The sequence below is a fragment of the Cynoglossus semilaevis genome, chromosome 1, assembly GCF_000523025.1.
Source record: "Cynoglossus semilaevis isolate Cse_v1.0 chromosome 1, Cse_v1.0, whole genome shotgun sequence".
Taxonomy (NCBI): domain Eukaryota; kingdom Metazoa; phylum Chordata; class Actinopteri; order Pleuronectiformes; family Cynoglossidae; genus Cynoglossus; species Cynoglossus semilaevis.
Genome location: NC_024307.1, coordinates 15,733,095 through 15,752,974, shown reverse-complemented (window position 1 = coordinate 15,752,974; position 19,880 = coordinate 15,733,095). Strand labels below are relative to the sequence as shown.

General features: G+C 39.2%; 3 protein-coding genes and 1 gene segment (V, D, J or C); 1 reads left to right on the top strand and 3 right to left on the bottom strand.

Moving 5' to 3' along the window:
* ccdc177 (coiled-coil domain containing 177) overlaps positions 1–19,880 on the top strand; it is a 100,848-nt gene that overhangs the window by 24,822 nt on the left and 56,146 nt on the right. For all 3 annotated transcript variants that reach the window (XM_025055453.1, XM_025055448.1, XM_017033715.2), the window contains exon 3: positions 15,789–15,921. The gene's annotated coding sequence lies outside the window, so the exon portion shown is untranslated. The remainder of the gene's footprint in view (positions 1–15,788; positions 15,922–19,880) is intronic.
* LOC103381747 (uncharacterized) lies at positions 1,683–7,597 on the bottom strand. Its single transcript, XM_025060228.1, has 8 exons — positions 7,392–7,597; positions 6,960–7,312; positions 6,601–6,616; positions 6,287–6,524; positions 4,576–4,697; positions 4,419–4,487; positions 2,371–2,553; positions 1,683–2,283 (listed from the first exon to the last, which is right to left on the bottom strand). The coding sequence occupies exons 1-8, from the start codon at positions 7,459–7,461 to the stop codon at positions 1,949–1,951; spliced, it is 1,386 nt and encodes a 461-aa protein (XP_024915996.1). The 5' UTR covers positions 7,462–7,597; the 3' UTR covers positions 1,683–1,948.
* Positions 6,042–6,916, bottom strand: LOC112487124 (T cell receptor beta variable 5-1-like). The segment is given in 2 exon segments: positions 6,042–6,524; positions 6,601–6,916. Coding segments are annotated over 2 exon segments (414 nt in total).
* slc2a1c (solute carrier family 2 member 1c) lies at positions 10,799–16,232 on the bottom strand. The gene is made up of 10 exons (XM_025060227.1): positions 16,218–16,232; positions 15,802–15,948; positions 14,347–14,507; positions 14,030–14,270; positions 13,669–13,831; positions 13,164–13,348; positions 12,940–13,041; positions 12,567–12,668; positions 12,108–12,311; positions 10,799–11,535 (listed from the first exon to the last, which is right to left on the bottom strand). Exons 1-10 carry the CDS (start codon positions 16,230–16,232, stop codon positions 11,356–11,358), a joined length of 1,500 nt encoding a protein of 499 aa, XP_024915995.1. The 3' UTR covers positions 10,799–11,355.

The window sequence follows — 19,880 nt, the reverse complement described above, 5'->3', positions numbered from 1 at the left end:
TGTGAACAGATGATTTCAGCAGTTTCATTTTTGTCTTTGTTCTTGTACATGTCAGCTGGAGTCTGGTGCACTTTATCACTTAGAGAGGAACCTGTGGAGAAAAAAAACAAGACATGAGCTTAAACAGTGTTTTCAGACAAATTTTAGTAACAAACAAATAACAATGGTTCACTTGATACAATTAAATAAAACTTTTGGAAATGAAGTCCACAACATATATTTTTGTGAGTTTACCTGAAACCAGAATGTGAAAAAGGTTCACACCAAAAACTAAAGGAAACAGGAAAATCATTTTCTTTTTTCTGTAGGTTGGTCGACTGTTACTGCTGTAACTGCAATCTTTTCTGTGTAACTGCAGTTACACATTTCCAACCTCCTAAAGGATACAAGAGGAGTAAAGCAGTTGATTTGTGGTTTGATAGTAACTACTCCTTCACTGACATAATGTAGGTATTTAATGGTATACTGCCACCTAATGACTGTAAAGTGCAGCAGTCGGTGTATTGTGCAAGGTTGAGGTTTTTGTACTGAGGAGCAGTGATTTATGACAAGCAGCACAGAAGTAAACTGCACTGCTGTGCTGCCCCAGTGTTTCTAAGGTTGAAGTGCAGATCTGTTTTCTATCATATATCCTAGGAGGTTCAGCTGTCCGTCGCAACCATCAGTGCAGTGTGGACAGGTGATTTAAACTGTTTCTGATTTCCTTCTGTACATGTGACCTGGGATCTGTGTCACCGTGTTACTCAGGGACAAACCTGGAGGAATAGGAACAGAAAGAACTCCTGGAACTGTTTACACTCGGAGCATCGTCTTGAGATCAGCTCTGTCGGTGATACTGAATAAAAACAAATTGTTTGTGATACATTTTATTATAGCATACATTCGATGAATAAAGCCTGTAGTTTTACCTGAGACCGGTGTACAGTAAAAGATAATGCAGAAGACTGGGATGAGCTTGTCCTTTATGGTTGGTGTTCTTCTGGTAGGGTGACTTTCATTTTCTGAGCTGTCTCTGTGACCATACAGGAAATCAAAGTATTTGTTTGTAGGATGGTATTTTATATCCTCTGCCTCAAAAGATGTGTATTACAGCACAACTGGGTTATTAAAAATAAGCAAAAGTATTTTATTACTGCGAAAAGTTATGTTTTCAACTAAGCATTAAGTGTCAGTTTACAGTTCTGTGAATCTGTTATTTTTTCATTTGTTAATTTTTCTTTTTGTCTTGCTAATTTTTCTCACTCAGGAAAATAAAGGTTGTTAACTGTCATCTGTATCAGCGTCTTTGTTTGGGCTTAGTAACAGAAGCCTGAGAAGATGATCAGAGGGTTTAGGAGGCATCGAAGGGCATTAAATTAGGGTCAACTCTCACCAAACAAGAGCATAAACTTTACAGCAATGTACTATGTAAGTGGAGGACAGACAAGGGGAGATGCTGAGAGATACTACGATGCATGAGCCAATCAGCATGAGGAACAGAAGAGCTTGCTCAATGTTGTTTGATTTCCTCTAGGTAAACAAGGTTAGAAAATGTTTTTTTTGTATCCATCAGATAATCCACAATGTACTGAGGGAGCGAAAGAAGAACCGCAATATAGAGAGGCTCCACTGTATAGCCATTTGTCCTGAATCAAATTTTTTTCCACTGTATAGCCATTTGTCCTGAATCATAATTTCCGATGGTACCTCAATGCAACTTATGTAACAGCTGCACGACGTCATAACCTGTAATCTGTGTTAACCTGGCGTTTTGCACCTGTTATCAACCTGCTCTGCTCCTCAAGCTAGTGTGTAGCTAGCCGGCACATGTTTGTTGATAATTTCCTTACGTTTAATAAATGGTGTCCTAACTGTGGTTTGATTCCAGCTCACACCTACACACTGCCCGTGAGCCGTTACTAATAGAGCAGTGTCACCTTATTGTACAGCAGGTCTGAAGAGTTTTTGTTCAGCCTGTCTGTGTGAGTGTGTCACTGTGTTGACTAGCAGCACAGAAGTACAGCCCTGTATCTCCAGCCTCCAAGGTCTTCACGGTGAAGGACCCGCTGAAAGCATCAGGCTTTTCAGCTGAAAACTTCACTTTACTGAATTTTCCAAAGTCATGCTCTTTCGTTGTGCTCATTGTTAACACAATGAGCTCCATGGTTTTTCCTGGAAGTTGCCTGAACCAGTACATTTGGTAGTAATCCGAACCCTTGGATTGGTTGCAATGCATGGTTGCATTGTCACTGTTGTTTTTCCACAGAATTGAAGTTTGTGTAACATAACTCCCATCAGTGAAGCCTGTTGATTACAGATGAATATTAATGATTTCAAACCTAAAACCAGATCTATAAAAGCATGAATTTGTAAAATTAGTGTTAAATTCACCTTTTGTCCAAAGCAGAAGTATGACAACGCTGATGCAACTCTGTTTATCCATGAATGTTGTCAAAGTCAACGCACCGTACAATAACAGTGGGTGCAGTTGAGATATAAGCAGTTGTGGACTGCAGTCGTAGCTGCATTTTATCTGGTTTGATCCTGCAGCTGCATTAAAGCTCCGTGTTGATCCTCATTCTTACACTGAGCTTAAATGATGCTAGAGTGCCCCCTACTGACATATTCCTTCAGTAAGTCACTGTGGATAAAGTTGGATCATGAAGATTACCGATCATGAGAAAACACATTTGGTTGTGTGTCCTTAACACTGGCTCTTCAGATTCTGGTGACTTCCAGAACCTGCATTATGTTGTTCTAACATCAACTGTATTTGCCATGGAGAAAAACCAAGCATCAAACCTTTAGAAAGCTTTCCTTATGCTTTATTTAAGATTCCAAAAAGACCTCTCTGTGTATTATTTTTGAAATCTTATTCTATTTTCTCACATTTCCTTTCAAACAACTTGTGTATTCTAAAACAATACCTCACTAAGCTGAAATATGAATTGGTATTTTTTAGGCAAGGACAAATATAATTTATTGTGCATTCTGGGATGCGGCGGTTTCCCCCTCAGTCAGGGTAGAAAGGTTTGTACAGTTGTGATGCTGTGCTGGGGTTTTTGTTAATCTGCCGTGTGTGGTTTTATCACTGTGTTGAGCAACTCCACAGAAGTACAGGCCTTCGTCTGTCTTCTTCACCTTCATCACTGTCAGTGTCCCACTCTCAGCGTCAGGTTTATTGACAGAGAATTTCTCCTCGCTGAAGTTCGGCTCATAGTCGGGTTTTATATTTACTTGCGTGAACACTATTTGTTTCATTGCTTCTCCTGGCAGCTGTTGGAACCAGTACATCTGGAGATATAGCGCACCCTTGGTGTGGCTGCAGTGCATTGTCGCATTCTTGCCCTCATCTGTCCACGGTATGGGAGTCTGGATGACATCGTTGCCCTCAGTGAGAACTGTATGTTGTTTTTACATTTTTGGTCAAATAAAATCAACATATTAGGCTGCAGTTAAAGAGACATTACAATATAAACAGGGTTGATAATTTACAATAAAATACAAAGTTTTATCAACGTTACCTGTTATCCACAGAAACAAAAACACTGACAGTTGAGCGTTTAGTTGTTTTTGGATAGAGATCATGTTCATGGTCTGTTGGTCAGGGAAATAAGCAGTCAAGATCATGTTGTGACACATTTAACATGAGCCTTTGTGGCGCTTTGCTTCCCCCTGCAGGTCACTTATGTCTTCACTGGCAAAAACAATTTGATAGTTTGCCACTTGATGAAGGAAATGCTTCAGTTTAGATGTTTTCAGTCTGTGACAGTGTGGACATCACATTATTTTACACACATGCACATGAATACACACAAACTGGCATACATTTCCACAAAAAGTATTTTAATTTCCACCAAAGTCTTTTTTAAAGAAATTAATTGAATAATCGTTGTGAAACATCCTCGTCTATTGTCCTATTGTATTAGTTATTTTTCTTTCACAACAGGTTTAACATCTTTGTTTTAATGCTGTAGTCTAAGAAACATACACAGTTTTAGACCTAATCTCTGTTACTTCAGACTGAAATTGTATTCTGTATGTGTTGAGTAGTGTGACGTGGTTGGGCTGTAGCTGTTCACAGCAGTGGATAATATCTGCAGGTTTGGTTTGAGGTTGGGGGTCAGAGTCAGTCAGAGCAGCTGGTCTCTGTCTGCTCTTAGCTGGAAAGTTGTTGTATTGACTGGATGAGACTTTGCATCACTGTCGACTTGCTGCACAGAAGTAAACACCACTGTCATTGAATAACAGTTTTGAAACTGTGAGAGTGCAATATTTACTGCCATCGCCTTTTAAGGTGATTTTTCCCTCCATGTCGCTCCCAATGGTTGGGAATTGTCGGTTTAGATATTCCAGGTATTTCAGACTGTTGTGTTCGTCCTGTTTGTACCACAGAATGACTTCAAAATATGACACTGTGTGTGAACAGTGAATCTCACTGTTCACAGTTTCCCCATGTCTCTTAATGATGAAAGCAGGTGTTTGAATGACATTGTTGTCAGCAGAACCTGTGATCCAAAAAAAAGATCATAATTAGAGGAAAAGAGGAATCATCCACTTTTTGATTATGTACAATCCTCAATATCTTAAACCCACCTTTAACTCTGGGAAAACATAGGAACCAGAATGGTAAAAGTGTGAAGATCATGTTGAACAGACCCAGACTCTTCACAGCAGCTTCTGTCTTCCTGTCAGTGATGATGAGCATGATGATGATTCTCAGGGTGAAAACACACCTCGCTTACAATGGGAGTGTCATATTTCCACACCACAGCTGTTTTAACCAGGATCATTTCAGTCATTTTCTGTTGTTCTGTAAAGTGGTTACCACGCCTGGCTCAGAAGCAGAGTGCAGATGTGTGAGTCCTGTGTTTGATTCCCAGAGGAGCCACATTCTTGGCGCCTCCCAGGGGCAGCCTGTTGCAGCAGACCTGCTGTTAACACAAGAGTGGGATTAATGAAGTTCAATTTATTATTATAAACATTTTTTCTGCTGTTTTTGTTTTAACTTGAAGGTTATTACGAGAGGCTTCTTTGTTGACTAGAATTTTTTTTTTAAATATACGAAACTTTTTTTGGCTTATCTTCAGGTTAATTTATGAATGACATTAGTTCTGTTCGTGGGTAGCTTTGAGCTAATTGTGTCCATTTATTCCTTATGTAACTATAAATGTTTAAGCTACTTTGCGTTCAAAAACGTTTTGTGTTGTAGATTTTACATATCTTTCAATTACTTTTTAGCATTTGCTAATTTGAATATCTTTATATTATTTGTTTGATACTATTAAGCAAAGTTATCTCAGTACTGTTTTTACAAACCGGTAGAAGAATGAGTACTGTCTTACAGTACTCACACTGTAACACTACTAACATTACTATTGTACAAAGACGGGCAGGGGGGCGCCGTGACTTTAAGAATGGTTTGACTCTAGGATCGTCCAGTAGGCATGGTTGGACTGGGTGGTTGAACCATGCCTTCTATCACCAACACAAAGTTCCTTTAAGGCAGTAATGCCTGAAATGAGCACAGACCAGGAAGTGTGAGGAAGGAAAAGTCAGCTAATTCCTTGGCCCTGGACTGAAACCCAAAACAATATTTTTCTTCCTTACTAGTCCACAACAAAAATGAGCACTAGAGCTAAATCAAATACATGCCATTATGACTATTTGGTTGCTTCATCAGCAGAACTCAGCAGAGTTTTGGTTCATCAGTATTGGTGTATTCCATTCATGTATTCAATGTATTCAATTACTGAATCTGTAATTGAAAGTAGACATTTTTCTTTCTCAAAATTTTTTTTAGCAGGACGAAGACAGTTTTTGACAGATACGGTTTGTTTCATATAATTCATATGCTAATGGCTGTGGTATGGTGCAGCAGTATGACAGTATGATCAGCTGACTAAAGGCTTTCTGTTCAGCGCATGGACGCCTGTGTAAAAACCTTGCAGTGTTCATGATATACATACTTTATTTAAATTGAATTATACGACATGACATAAAACATTTATGAACAATGATTATGTTTGTCCTGACATAAACAGTCAGTTATACCTCCTTACTATGAACTGGGTGGTGTACTGTGGTCGGCTTCTTCAACACGTCTGCTTTGAGGTTGAAGTTCAGAGAAGAAGCAGATAAAAAGATTGCAGCTGCTCCTGTTTGAAACCCTGTTGTTTTTTTTTTTTCACTTTAACTTGAGTATTTTGTATTGGCTGGCTGGGATTCTGCAGCACCGTGTTGACGAGCTGCACAGAAGTATACACCACTGTCGTTCAAGAACAAGTTATAAATAGTCAGCTCTGACTTTTCATTGCCATCGCCAGTGATGTGAATTTTTCCCGACAAATCGCTCTCTACGGTCTCATATTTCCGGTTGAGAAACCCCAGGTACTTCAGGGATTTGTTTTCCTCCTGTTTGTACCAGAGAATGTAGTCATGGTTTGGAATGTTGTGTGAACAGTTGATCTCCCTGTCAACGGATTCCTCAGGCCTCTTCACGATGTGGCCAGGTGTTTGGATGACAGTTTTGGTGTCAGAGACACCTGTGGAAACACAGATTAAAATAAAGACATGGAACTTCCAGTAGTTCAGGGTGTTTCTTTTGGGTCAACAACTCACCTTCACTGTTCGGAAACTGAAGAAAGTAGACAATAAAGAGCACAGAAATCATCTTCAACATCAGCAGCTCCTCTCTCCATTCGTTAGAAGGGAGTGGATGTAAACACAGTAAGTGTAAAACAGAGAGGGGAGGTGTCAAAGTTCTACACCAAACACCTGCGTTATTGTCGGAGCTATATTCATACTGCAGGTGTAAAAAAAAAAATCGTGGGATAGAACAGTCTGAAGCTTACGTTTCTCTGAGAAAAGAGTATTTAATAAGATGAGAATTTGAGTGGGACATTGTGTGATGTTAGAGCGCCCTCTGCAGGACCTGCACTTTTTATTTATTTATTTATTTATTTACCTTCATTTTATACAAGACACCAGCTTTTTGTTTTGTGCCCACGTTTCCCTGTACCACTGTGTTTACTCACAGCACAGAAATACAAGCCTTCATCTCCAGGTTGCAAGTTATTCACCGTCAACGTTCCCCTGAAAACATCAGGCCTGTCGGCTGCAAACTTGTCTTTGCTAAATTTGCCAAAGTCATAATTTTTGTTGACAGACGTTGTGAAGACGATGAGCTTTATGGTTTCTCCGGGCAGCTGTCTATACCAGTACATTTGAAAGTAATCAGCACCCTTGGTGTGGTTGCAGTGAAGGGTTGTGTTGTCATCCTTGTTTCTCCACATCATGGACGGTTGGTTGACATCAGCTCCATCCAATAAACCTGAGTTAATTACAATAACAAACTGAATAGTTCACAGAACATTTGAGTCTCTGTCTTAGACAATGAGACTGAATGTTACCTGAAGACAACAGTAAACAGATGATGAGTCTGGGCAGCTGCTGCTGTTTAACGATGATTATTACATCCATGATCTGACTGATACTTTTTCAGTCCTTGCACACAGCTGTAGTGACTCTGCACTCGATGTCAAACCGAATGAGAATGAGCTAATCCTGAAGTTAGTCTGATTCTGGACAGTCCAATGTTGTACAAGTAAATCTTAGTAAATCTAAAGAAGCCCAAATATCATGATGTCTTTATTGTCACGTGTGACGTCTTCTGAATAGTTGGGCGTCACTGCTGTTAGTGGGAGGAGTGTAAGACTCGTCTCTGCTATGAACTCATTATCATTTTTTGTACTATTTACCCTAAATGTCACTATGGTAGATGTCTGAGGCTGCAGTGAAGTACACAGAAGCATTGGACAAAACCAAATGTAAATATATTTTATTTATTCCTGGAGATGATACAAGAAGCAGTCAGAGTATTCGTTTAGAATAAAACTTGTTATATGAAAAAATATGTTATATGAAAATTATCTTTAAAGAATGGTGGCAATGAGATTAGAATTAAAAATGCCTTTATTTGACCTGCAGTTTAGAAAGAAATGGACGACATGTTTGTCAGAGGCACCTACAGAAGGAGATAAGTCTCCCTTTTCATATTTAATTACCAGGGCTTAGTGAAATATAATATTCAAGTCTATATGTAAAACCTTTTTTCTCAAATCCTCTCTCTAATGTTGGTTCAGATGTGTGCAGGTGTTCAAGTCTGTGAGTCTGATATTAAGTTGTGGGTTTTGGTATAGACTTTTAGAGACTCTGCTGCACTGTGCTGACTAGCTGCACAGAAATACACAGCACTGTCGTTGACAGAAAGCTCTTTGATAGTGAGGCTGGCGTGTCTGCTTCCAGCTCCATGGAAATTGACTTTTCCCCGAAGATTCACCTCCACACTTTGAAACGTCGCAGTAATGTAACCCAGGAATATTAAGTCACGTTTGTCCTGTTTGTACCAAAGAATGGTGTCATAACTAGGAATGCTGTGGGAACAGTTGATTTCTCTTTCCACAGACTCTCCATTTCCCTTAGTGATGAAAAAAGGTGATTGGATGACACGTTTGTCAGAGGCACCTACAAAAGAAGATACATTTAAACACAGAAAATCTTTAATATCACACTTTTGATTTTGTCTAGTTTTTCTTACCAGTACTTCCTGGAAATTCAAGTAAACAGCATATAAAAACTACAAAGATCATGTTGAAGAAGCGGTGTTGATAGTTTGGAGCTTTAACATCATGATGTGTTTGTTCTGGAATGAACATTTTCACTCTACTAATACAATGGGGAAGAGTCTTGTTTTATAGCTCCATATCCATAGCACCATGGGCTGTCATGTAGACGTTTGTTGAATCTTTTGTGATTTGTCGCCCCCTGCTTTTAAGAAAAACACTGCAGGTTGCCACACTTAAAATGTAAAATCAGAAAATGGCAAAAATGGTCTGTGATAAAATAATTCTTATCAGAAACATTTTTTCTACTACATAAATGAAGCATTGCCATATACATTAGGGCATACATACGTACATTAAGGCATATTAAAATGCAATTTTTCAATGTTGTTGTGGAAAATAGGTTGTTTTCGGGCACTGGATAGCAGTAATATATATATGTATACACACACACACACAATTTACATTTCAAAAACGTCCCAATGGCACCAAAGGCAGAGTGATAGGCCTTCATTGTAAGAAGAATTTTGCTTACCAGATCATAATTAATTAATCTCTCAATTTTTAACCTATTGACAGCGCTATTAATAATGCTTAATTTTAAACGGTAAATGTTGACAATCGTTAGTGAACTGTATCAGCTAAGGATGTTTACTTAAGAAATACAGATTTAGTTTATGTCCAGTAGATGGCAACATTTTCACACTTGCATAACGCAAAGCCAAGTAGCTACACTTTTAAGCAGCAGGTTAATTTCACTTCCTGCTGCCTGCTCCTCTGTGGTTTCTTTAAACCACTGTAGTAAATGTTATAGTAAATGGAAGATTTATTTCCACAGCTGTGGTTGGTTTTTTACGGACCTTCAACTTTTGCACACAGTTTGGAGATATGTCAGATTTCACAGAACGATAATGAACAGGAATTTTCGGTGTTGATAGTTTGGAGCTTTAACATCATGATGTGTTTGTTCTGGAATGAACATTTTCACTCTACTAATACAATGGGGAAGAGTCTTGTTTTATAGCTCCATATCCATAGCACCATGGGCTGTCATGTAGACGTTTGTTGAATCTTTTGTGATTTGTCGCCCCCTGCTTTTAAGAAAAACACTGCAGGTTGCCACACTTAAAATGTAAAATCAGAAAATGGCAAAAATGGTCTGTGATAAAATAATTCTTATCAGAAACATTTTTTCTACTACATAAATGAAGCATTGCCATATACATTAGGGCATACATACGTACATTAAGGCATATTAAAATGCAATTTTTCAATGTTGTTGTGGAAAATAGGTTGTTTTCGGGCACTGGATAGCAGTAATATATATATGTATACACACACACACACAATTTACATTTCAAAAACGTCCCAATGGCACCAAAGGCAGAGTGATAGGCCTTCATTGTAAGAAGAATTTTGCTTACCAGATCATAATTAATTAATCTCTCAATTTTTAACCTATTGACAGCGCTATTAATAATGCTTAATTTTAAACGGTAAATGTTGACAATCGTTAGTGAACTGTATCAGCTAAGGATGTTTACTTAAGAAATACAGATTTAGTTTATGTCCAGTAGATGGCAACATTTTCACACTTGCATAACGCAAAGCCAAGTAGCTACACTTTTAAGCAGCAGGTTAATTTCACTTCCTGCTGCCTGCTCCTCTGTGGTTTCTTTAAACCACTGTAGTAAATGTTATAGTAAATGGAAGATTTATTTCCACAGCTGTGGTTGGTTTTTTACGGACCTTCAACTTTTGCACACAGTTTGGAGATATGTCAGATTTCACAGAACGATAATGAACAGGAATTTTGCGGTTGTGCAGGAGACTGAAATAATTTCACCAGAGAAAATCAATGGAGAAAGAGTCTGTTTCAAGGATGTATGTTTGTGTACTTTCACTTTACAGTTCACTTTATTCAGGTTTGGATATACATTACATACCAGATTCCTCTTTAGTTTAAAAAAAAAACATCAAAGGAATGACAATTTAACCATAAAACCTTTGTAAAACCCTTTGTCTGTAAGGAGTTCACAAGGAACTGGTGTTCTAGTGAATATTTATCTACAACTAAAGATAAAAGTACTATGATTGAATGATAATTTCATTGTTGTAACATAGTTTGGACAAAATCCAATTTTCTGAACATCCTGAAAACCTTTTTACACAAGTTTACACACAAGAAAATAATGTTGTGCACCACAGCAGAAATCCAACTTTCAAATAAAACGTTCTAGTCCTAGATGTAGGACACATGGTTTACTACCATCTATGTTTTTAAGGTTCATTTGGCTCAGAAAAGGACACATTTGTTTCAGAATTATTTTTGACTGCTGTGAAACAGAACAGCTGAAGTCTGAGGTCAGACATTTGACTGATGATTTGCTTTTTATAAGTCTACTATAAAACAGTAAAGCATACATACATTAGTTTATTGTAAAATATCCATATTTTTCATGAGTTCTGAAGTCAACCATGGCCTTTAATTCGGCCTTTTTGTTGGTTAGACAGTTATTTTCTTTACTCAGTCTTTGAAAAAAGTTAATGTGAGCGTGTAGCTACTGTCACTTAAGTTGAGTAAATTTGAAAGACATCAGAAACAAACACTTAAATCAGAAAAGAAAGGGGGAAAAAAAAGAACAAAAACAACAAAGCCCTCAGTCAAATGTCAGGTTTACAGGTATATTTCTGCACCTTCTTTTCATCAATAGAATAAACTGACCCTGTAACTGTACCATGAAGCCAAAGTTTAGTTGAAAGTGTTAAACCCAGCTTTGTTGTGCAGAGGAATCCCCTCTGCTCCTCTGAACTCTTCTGCAATATCATCAAAGGTGCGACCTTTAGTCTCAGGCAGACGAATCCAGGTGAAGGTGAAGGCCGTCAGAGCCACAGCCATGAACAGGAGGTAGACGTACTCGCCACAGATTTTCTAAAAGTTAAAGAAAGAAAAAACAGAACAATTTTCATCAAAAAACAAAACAAAGCAAACATTTCTTGACCAGAAACAAGCTGAGGACCGGAGTCTGAGACCCTAACTCTATTTACACAAACTATTTGGCACAAACAAAAACTTGGGAAATGATGTTATGGGAATATCAGGGACAGGGAGAATATACAGTATGTAATCCATGATAGTATGTTACGCAGCACAGCATAACTCCTACAGCAGTAAGCCACGACTTGATTATTATTCTGGACTTTATTAAAAACCTGCAGTGCATTTTCCTTCAAATGAGAATTCCCAGAAATCAATCAAAATGTGAAAATTTGCAGATAAGAAAGGTGCAGTGGTGGAGATTTTAGTATCAGAAGTTGAATACAAGCATAGAATGGTTGCTAATTAATATGAATTAATAATAATTATTCATTTAAGCGGAACAAAATGACAATAATTGGAAACAACCAGCGCTGCAGTTTTTGACCAGTTTCTTGAGCTCTGGGCCCAAATTGTTAGTTGCCCCAAAATGGGAGTTGGTAGTGAGGGAAGGCAATTAAACCTACCAGTAAAGGAGGGAAGAGCAGTGCCAGGACAAACTTCCCTCCCCAGTTCAGCATGCTGGTGAAGGCCATAGCAATGGGTCTGCTGGGCTGGTCAAACAGCTCAGCTGCGATGAACCAAGAGATAGGTCCAGGGCCCAGTTCGTAGGCTGAAATCAGGCAGAAAACCAGCAGGACCTGGATGCTTCGAAGTCCTGGAGCCAGGCACTGAACAATGAACTATCAAGTTAGTCTTGAAATGTAGATGAAAACGTAATGAACTGGCTTTAGTCTCATTGTTTACCTCATTGTTTATGTTATCTGCTTATTTACAGAAAATGTATCATTGTGTGACATTTTTTAGGAACCACAAACATTTCTCTGGAATTTGAAAATATTTTTCAATTTCCAGGATTGGACCCGTTCAAGTTAAAGACAAATGTTATTGCCTGTCAAAAGTTGCACCAAATGAAATGATCTTACCAGGACAGAGTCCACGATGGTCATTAATAGGTTGCACACAGCTATGGAGATGAACCCAGTGAGGAGCAGCCTTCTCCTCCCTGCCCTCTCCATCAGGAAGAACTGGGGACGAAAGAACAACACAACGCTGACTTTAGCTCTGAATAACTTTCTGAACTAAAGTGGTGGTGGTCCAAGCTGTAAAAGTGTTCAGGGGGAAATGCTGACAGCACTTGGGTCACAAATTGAGTGAAAGGTTGTGGTAAAAGCAATAAAATATTACTTCACTTGTATTTCAAGCTGATTTAGGGTTTGTTGACCCAAGTGCTGAGCAGCCAAAATAATAATCACCTAAATCATGTTTTCACCACCTGATAAAAGAGCTTTGACTTACTGCTACCAAGGTGAAAGTCACATTGACAGCACCCACGCCCAGAGTCAGGTATTTGGCTTCATCAAACTTGGCCTGAAACATTCTGGTTGAGTAATTGATGATCTGAAAGAAAACAAGGTGTTGGGGTATCACTAAATCAAATGTTTATTTCCACCGGGGCCTGCTCTTAAATCTTTCAGTAAAGTATTTTTTGACAGAAATATTATTTATTGTGTACAACTCACCGCGTTGAATCCAGACAGCTGGCTGCCTAGGTTGACGATGAGGACGATGATGATTGGCTGCCTGTAGCTGCGTTTCTTGAAGAACTCATGGATGGTTACTCCGCTCTGAGTGTGAGCGGCTTCTTCTTTCATTTCCTCCAGCTCAGCGAACACTTTGTCACTACTGCCTCTCAGTCTCAGCAGAGCTGCAGGGTCAGAATGGGAATAAACTGCTGCGGCACATCTACAGCCCCAGGATGCTAGTTGGATTTCTAGTTGGTTCATAGTTTGTTAACATTACCATCTGGAGTTATATAAGTATTGCTAGGCTACTGGATAATTGGGAGTTGCTTATATTCACTCCCACCATTGGTGGATGTCTGATGAGATATTTATAGGTCACTTGTTTCTTATACAGGATCTATACTGTTCAGGTATCTGATCTTCAGCTCTCTGATACCCGATTTTCTGAAATCTGGTCCCCAGGTACCTGATCCAGTATAATGCCAGTGACAGTGATACCCACCTGCCTCTGCCTTGCTCATCTCCCCTTTGTTTATAAGCAAATATCGTGGGCTCTCAGGGCAGAATGGCAGGACCAGGTACTGAATCAGGGCTGGGATCAGAGACAGGGACAGCATCATGGCCCAGTAGTGCTCTGTGCCAAGGGCTGACTCCAGACCAGCCACCTGCAGCATATAAGGAATTGTGAGTTTTAAGTAGTATCCAAAGTTTTCATAGAGAATTTTTAAGTAGTATCCAAAGTTTTCATAGAAAATGAATGCCATCATGCACAGCATATTGATAGTCAAGATGGTTATACTTCGTTTTAAAACGACATTAAATGCAATTCTACAGAAAATGGTTCAAATCCCACTCATCCTCACCATTCCCACCAATATTCCTGTGGCAAAGGAAACCTGGTTGAGTGTAGCAAAGGCCCCTCTCAGATCAGTGGGGGAGACTTCTTGGATGTAGAGTGGATTCAGACTCATCACCAGCCCACAGAACAGGCCAAACACCAAGCGCCCTAGGATGAGAACCTCAAATGACCTGCTGGCCTTGGACGCAAACATCAAACATGCCCCCACCATGGAAAGACTGTTCACTATCAGGATGGAGTTGCGCCTGCAGGGGAGGTGAAAAATGAATATGTTGCACGAATAATAATCCAGAAGACAGATTTGACTCCATTATTTTCTACCTTCCGTACGAATCTGCCACGTATTTGACGCCCAGTGACCCCAGCAAGGCTCCAAAGTCTTTAATGCTGACTGAAAGTGACCACAGGAGAGTCAGACTGTGATCTGAAATCGTCTGGTTGTGTCTGTCTCTCCAGGTGTGGTTGAAGAACTCTTCAATAATCTGGAAAATAATTGTCAAAAAGAAAATTAGGTACCTGAACTAATCACAGTTAATAATTGGTAATTGAGTTTAATCGACTAAAGATTACCTAAAACTATTCTGTTCATAGTTGCAGCACAGTGAGGAATATCAGTTGGTAGGTTAATTAAAAGTTTTTCTTATAGCAACAATAAGTAGATAAAAAAAAAAATTTAAATTCAAAGCAAATGGGATGTTATTTATTAAAAATAAAATAAAAAATCATGTAATAAACAGACCTGTATGTTAAAATGTCTAAACACATTTTATTACTCATATACCTTTATGTTTGTTTTAGTATTTTACAAACACTCTTCTGTGTAGTATTCAGGGCTTGTTGAAGGTGGAGTCAGACTGAACTCCTCTGTTTAATATCTGTCTGGTCAGTGTTTGAATAAGAAGTCCTGCTGTCAGGGAACCAGACCTGGAGCGGATTACTGCAGGTTCAGTCCACTGTTAGGTTTACTCAGCGTTTTATTGAGATGGTGAGATATTTCTGAAGAGACCAACAGGATTTTAACCTTTCCTTCAACTCCAAACAAAACAATATCTTTTTCTTCCTTCATTGTGATGATGTCTGCTCTGACAGAACACCAACACTAGAAACACTTGTCTACTGAAAGCATAAACACTGGTAACAAGACTTTAATCTGGGCAATGACACCAACCTGAGCTTTGATAATTAATTGCGCTGACTAGAAAAGTTGGCTTTATCAGAGGCTGTTGTTGCGCTGACTATTTTATGAGAAAAGTTGGCTTTATCAGAGGCTGTTTGGAGCTACCACCTGCTGGCCAACAGTGGTACTGCAGCCAAAACTGTATTTAAGTGTATATTAAGTGGAGATGAGACACTCAAAAGACACTCCTCTGTCCAGGACAGGTAGAGAGAGAGTGACAAACACTGAACTAAAATCTGCATAAAAATGTTGCAATACACTGTCATGTTATTGTACACATTGGGTTTGTTTTTTACTGAAGGGAACTCAAACTAGCAAAAAGAATTTACACTGATACACTTTAAAAATGACATTTGTAAAGCTCATGTTGGCACATCACAGAAATGTTGTACAATTTTTGGATTTTTCATTGATTATTGTATATTTTTATTGCATTCATATTGTATAAAAGCTGAGAATTTTGTATGGCAACAGCTAACGGCTAAAGGCTAATGTGCAGAAATTTTAGTTTTGTTAACCCTGATCATTATCTTATCTTATTATCAGTACTAACTAACTAAGATAAAGACAATGTCTCTTGTCTCAGGTGTCCGACTCACCCTGGCTGGAGCGTTGATGTTCCCGGTGTGGTAACCGATCTGCAAGGATCCCAGCACGGCTGCCAGGATGGAGGTGAAGAGTGTTGGCGTCAAATGGCTCTGTGCAGAAACCAAACAGTGGTATGGAATTATCTTTTTTTTTACATTCTACAACCACAGAGAGTAAAATGAAATCATGAATGGATAAAATGCATTGTTTACTATTAGTATTTTTAATATGAACACATGAACATGCTTTCTACTGGTACAGTACATATATTTGCACAAGCTCATAGTTATGTTTAAAAGGTCAAAGGTGACAGAAACTGCAATATTTTCACACACTGACAAGATGTCCAGAATGTTAATGACCACATGTGAGTGTGAGCGTTCCTTTGTTAGCACACGTGAAGAAAAGCCAAACTAAGAAAACAGACCTCATGAAACGCCATCGCTGTAGCTCCAAGTGACGTGTCGGCCCCTCCAGGTGTAGGTGCATTTACGTCCCACTGAATAAATTCCTCTGCTGTGGAAAAACACAAATGATGTTTGGATTAATATACAAATTGTTGGAATCTTTTTTACTGTACCAAGAATACAAAACCACAGCGCATGAGATGATGATGCAGGAAGTAAAACTAGGAAAACTTTAATATCTGCTGTGATCACTAAAACAATTGTTAAATGTTATGATGATAAGTTAGATTTTTTTCTTTTCAAATAGATGTTAAACTGTGAGACAGTGTGTGCAGGCGTTCTTTTTTCTAAACTATTTCTTAACAAACATAAATACTTGTGCAAAGAAGCAGAAATGTTGTCACAAATCCATTAAATAGAAAAATTACCTTTTAAAGAAATTAATTGTTGTAAAGGTTAAATTTCAAATAAATTAATAAACATCAAGGCCTTAATTGTACCGGTCGGAGACAAACACTGAGATAATTGAGTTAAGTTAATAATTAGTTAAGTTAATGATCCAAATGTTAATCATTTATCCAATTACATTCAGTTCAGTCGACATTCTTAACGTCATCAATATTTTACTCAGTTCTCACCAGTTTTCCTGATCGTCTGTCGTCCTTTTCGATCCTAGAAATAAAGACAGGCTGCGACTGTGGGATTTTTCCTGAACATACAAACTCCACTGCTGGACACCACGCGCACACACACTCTCACACACTGAACACATGAAGTCACACCGTACTGGTGAATTTGGGGCAGGCCTGTCAGAATGGCAGCATCTCGCGGGCCTCTGGTTCTCATGGACGCTGCTCACTGTCCACTGATGGTCCAATTAACCAGATGTGTCCATGAAATAAATCAAATTTTAGGGGCTTCCATGGTGTTGTCACAGTGTTGTCATGGTATTGTTGGAGGGTTCTGGCTCCATAGCTCACCGGGCGCTCGGCGTTTTTATACCCATGGCTTGTTCTAATGCAACTTTCTAATCATTTTCATTTTCTTATCATCCACTGGAATTTCCTCAGATTCTTGGATGTAAAATATGAACGACTTTTACTTTTAGCTTCCTCTTTACTCCTGTCTTTTTTGTTTAACTTTTATTTGTTTTTGAGTAAATAAAGAGATTATGAGGTTCTTTATGGACAATTATGATTTTCAAAGAAGAAAAAAAGATAAAAAAATAAAGAAAGTATTGCCCTTGCTTATGTCATTGAGTACATGTTGGAGGAACTCTTTTAACCAGTGAATTGTATCAGTGCTGCTTCACTTTTGTGGTTTATATTTTGGAAATATTCTTAGTATATTGATGGATTGTGAAAATAGTTCTCACCAGGCCTTAATGTAGACATTGACACCAATGTGAAAAATAGTGAAAAGTTGGCCATTTTTGTCAAAAGTTGTTTGGCGCCACCACCTGCTGGCCATTAGTGGCACTGTAGCCACGTGGCTTTAGAAAAGTGAGTATTGTGAGGCCAGATTCCTCCTAACAATACAGCGTGAATTGGCACAATGAACTGTGGAGCTACTAGGACAACACGTCCTGCTGCACATGCATCACTGCATAAAACACACAGCTTGGGTAAAGTTGTGTTTTCTTCTACGTTAGCATGTGAACATGCCTGTCTGGAACATGACCTTTGACCCTGTGGACCCTGGCCTCCTGGCAGCTGACCTTTGTGACCCTGAAGTCAGGCTGCTGTGCAGGTGCTGCTGAGGCAGCCATGTACATTATCACCCCCTCTCCTCCCCTGCGCACACACACACACACACACACACACGCGTCCTTAATGTTCAGCTATCTGACCAGCTAATGGGCCTCTCTAATTACCTGTAATGATGTTGGATGTGTTCCTAAGTGTTTCAAGGCACAGAGAAAAGAAGTCAGACAAACGAGTGTGGGACATCTGCAGACTCACACCTTCAACACTGTTAATTAAACAGGAACAACACAGGGTTTGTCTTGTTTTTAGTCTGTTCTGTCCGAAGATGTCTGCGGCTGTCGTCTGAAAACAAATATTTCTGCGTGTTAGTCTAGATTTTCCTTCTGTTACAAGTCATTTTTTGGAAGAAACATTTTCACCCCCAAATCCTCACCTAGTTGACTGGGATGGACCAAGCCTGGCAAAGTTTAAGTTTGTCCTAACAGGACAACATTTACCTTTTTTATCAGATCAATTCCTTTAGATTTTGGATCAATCAATCATTTTTTCACCTTAATTATATTTTAATAGATTAATAGATCTCTCTCTAAATGTTTTTACTGCATGTTCTTACCAGACGTCACTTTCAGGACCCACATTCCAATCCTCACCTATTAAACCCCTCTGCTCGTACCCACCTACCATCCAACCCCTCACACACACACACACACACACACACACACACACACACACACACACACACCAACACTTGCATCCTGAAGCAGCTGCGTCATTATAAAGCTCTTTTGAACTTCACACTGGAAGTCAAAAGCCACATGTGTTGGTAACAGACAGATGTACTGCAGCTGCCTCTCTGCTCCAATTTCATCTGTATTACCCTCCCACCCCCACTCGCCCAAACTAACCCCCATCCACTACCTCACCCTCCTTCACTCTCCTTAGTGCACGGACAACATCCGCACCTTTGAAGTCTTGTCAGTAAATCAGAACATCTCACATCACACAGAGCCTAAACCCAGAGTGAGTACACTCCTTCACTTCGTCGACTCTCTGTCTCCCACCAGTCACTTGTCAATTAATTTACATAGGTTATAGACCTTAGCTTTATCAAATAATAATATAACTGATTGACTTGACTGATGCTGTGTCACCATCAAGTGCTGCAGGCCTGCAGTGAACTGACCAAACCTTTAGGGGTCAGAATTGAGCTCTTGTACAGTGTCAGTCAGTGCTTTGTTAGGCCAGAAGGAAATTTTTTAGGAAAAGAAAATAGGTTTCGAGTCCACCAGCTGCCAAGTTACCACTGAGGTGCTCTGAGCATTGCATCGTCCCCACACACTGCTCCCTGGGCAGCTTAAAGCTGCCCACTGTTCACTTTGGTGATGGGTTAAAAGCAGAGGTCACAGTTGGTTGTGTGCAGTGGTGAGCTGTGTCAAGTGTCCGTAATCGTCACTTTCCTCACTTTTCTTTCCTCTGTGTCTAGGAATCTGGCCTTCAGTTTTGTTAGCTGCTACTGCTATGTCTCAATCACATGTTATGATTGAATAAAACTGTGTTTTGATATCAGTAATGAAATAGAGAAACACAATCTTTTCATACAAATACCTCTGAATGAAAATCATGTTTTAACCTCCAGCCTCAGTGGGTCTGTGTCCTAGTGTCGTTCTCAGGCCCAGATAAAGAGGAAGATGACATCATGAAGGTCATCAGGGTCATAACTTTTAAAGAAGACAGCAGGTATAAGAAGAAGAGAACAGGAGACAGAATTTTAGATTTTATGGCCGAGCCAAAGAGTTGCACCTCAAACCAAATGTTTCAGATCAATCAGTTTCATCCAAAGACGACACACGTCTGTCTTCTGTTTACCAGAAGATCCAGTTTCTGCTGCTACGAAAAGAGAAATGCGAAGGAGACATCTTGAACAAGTCAAGATGAGCCACTCTGAGTCTCTGCACTGGAATCATTTTCCATGAGCTG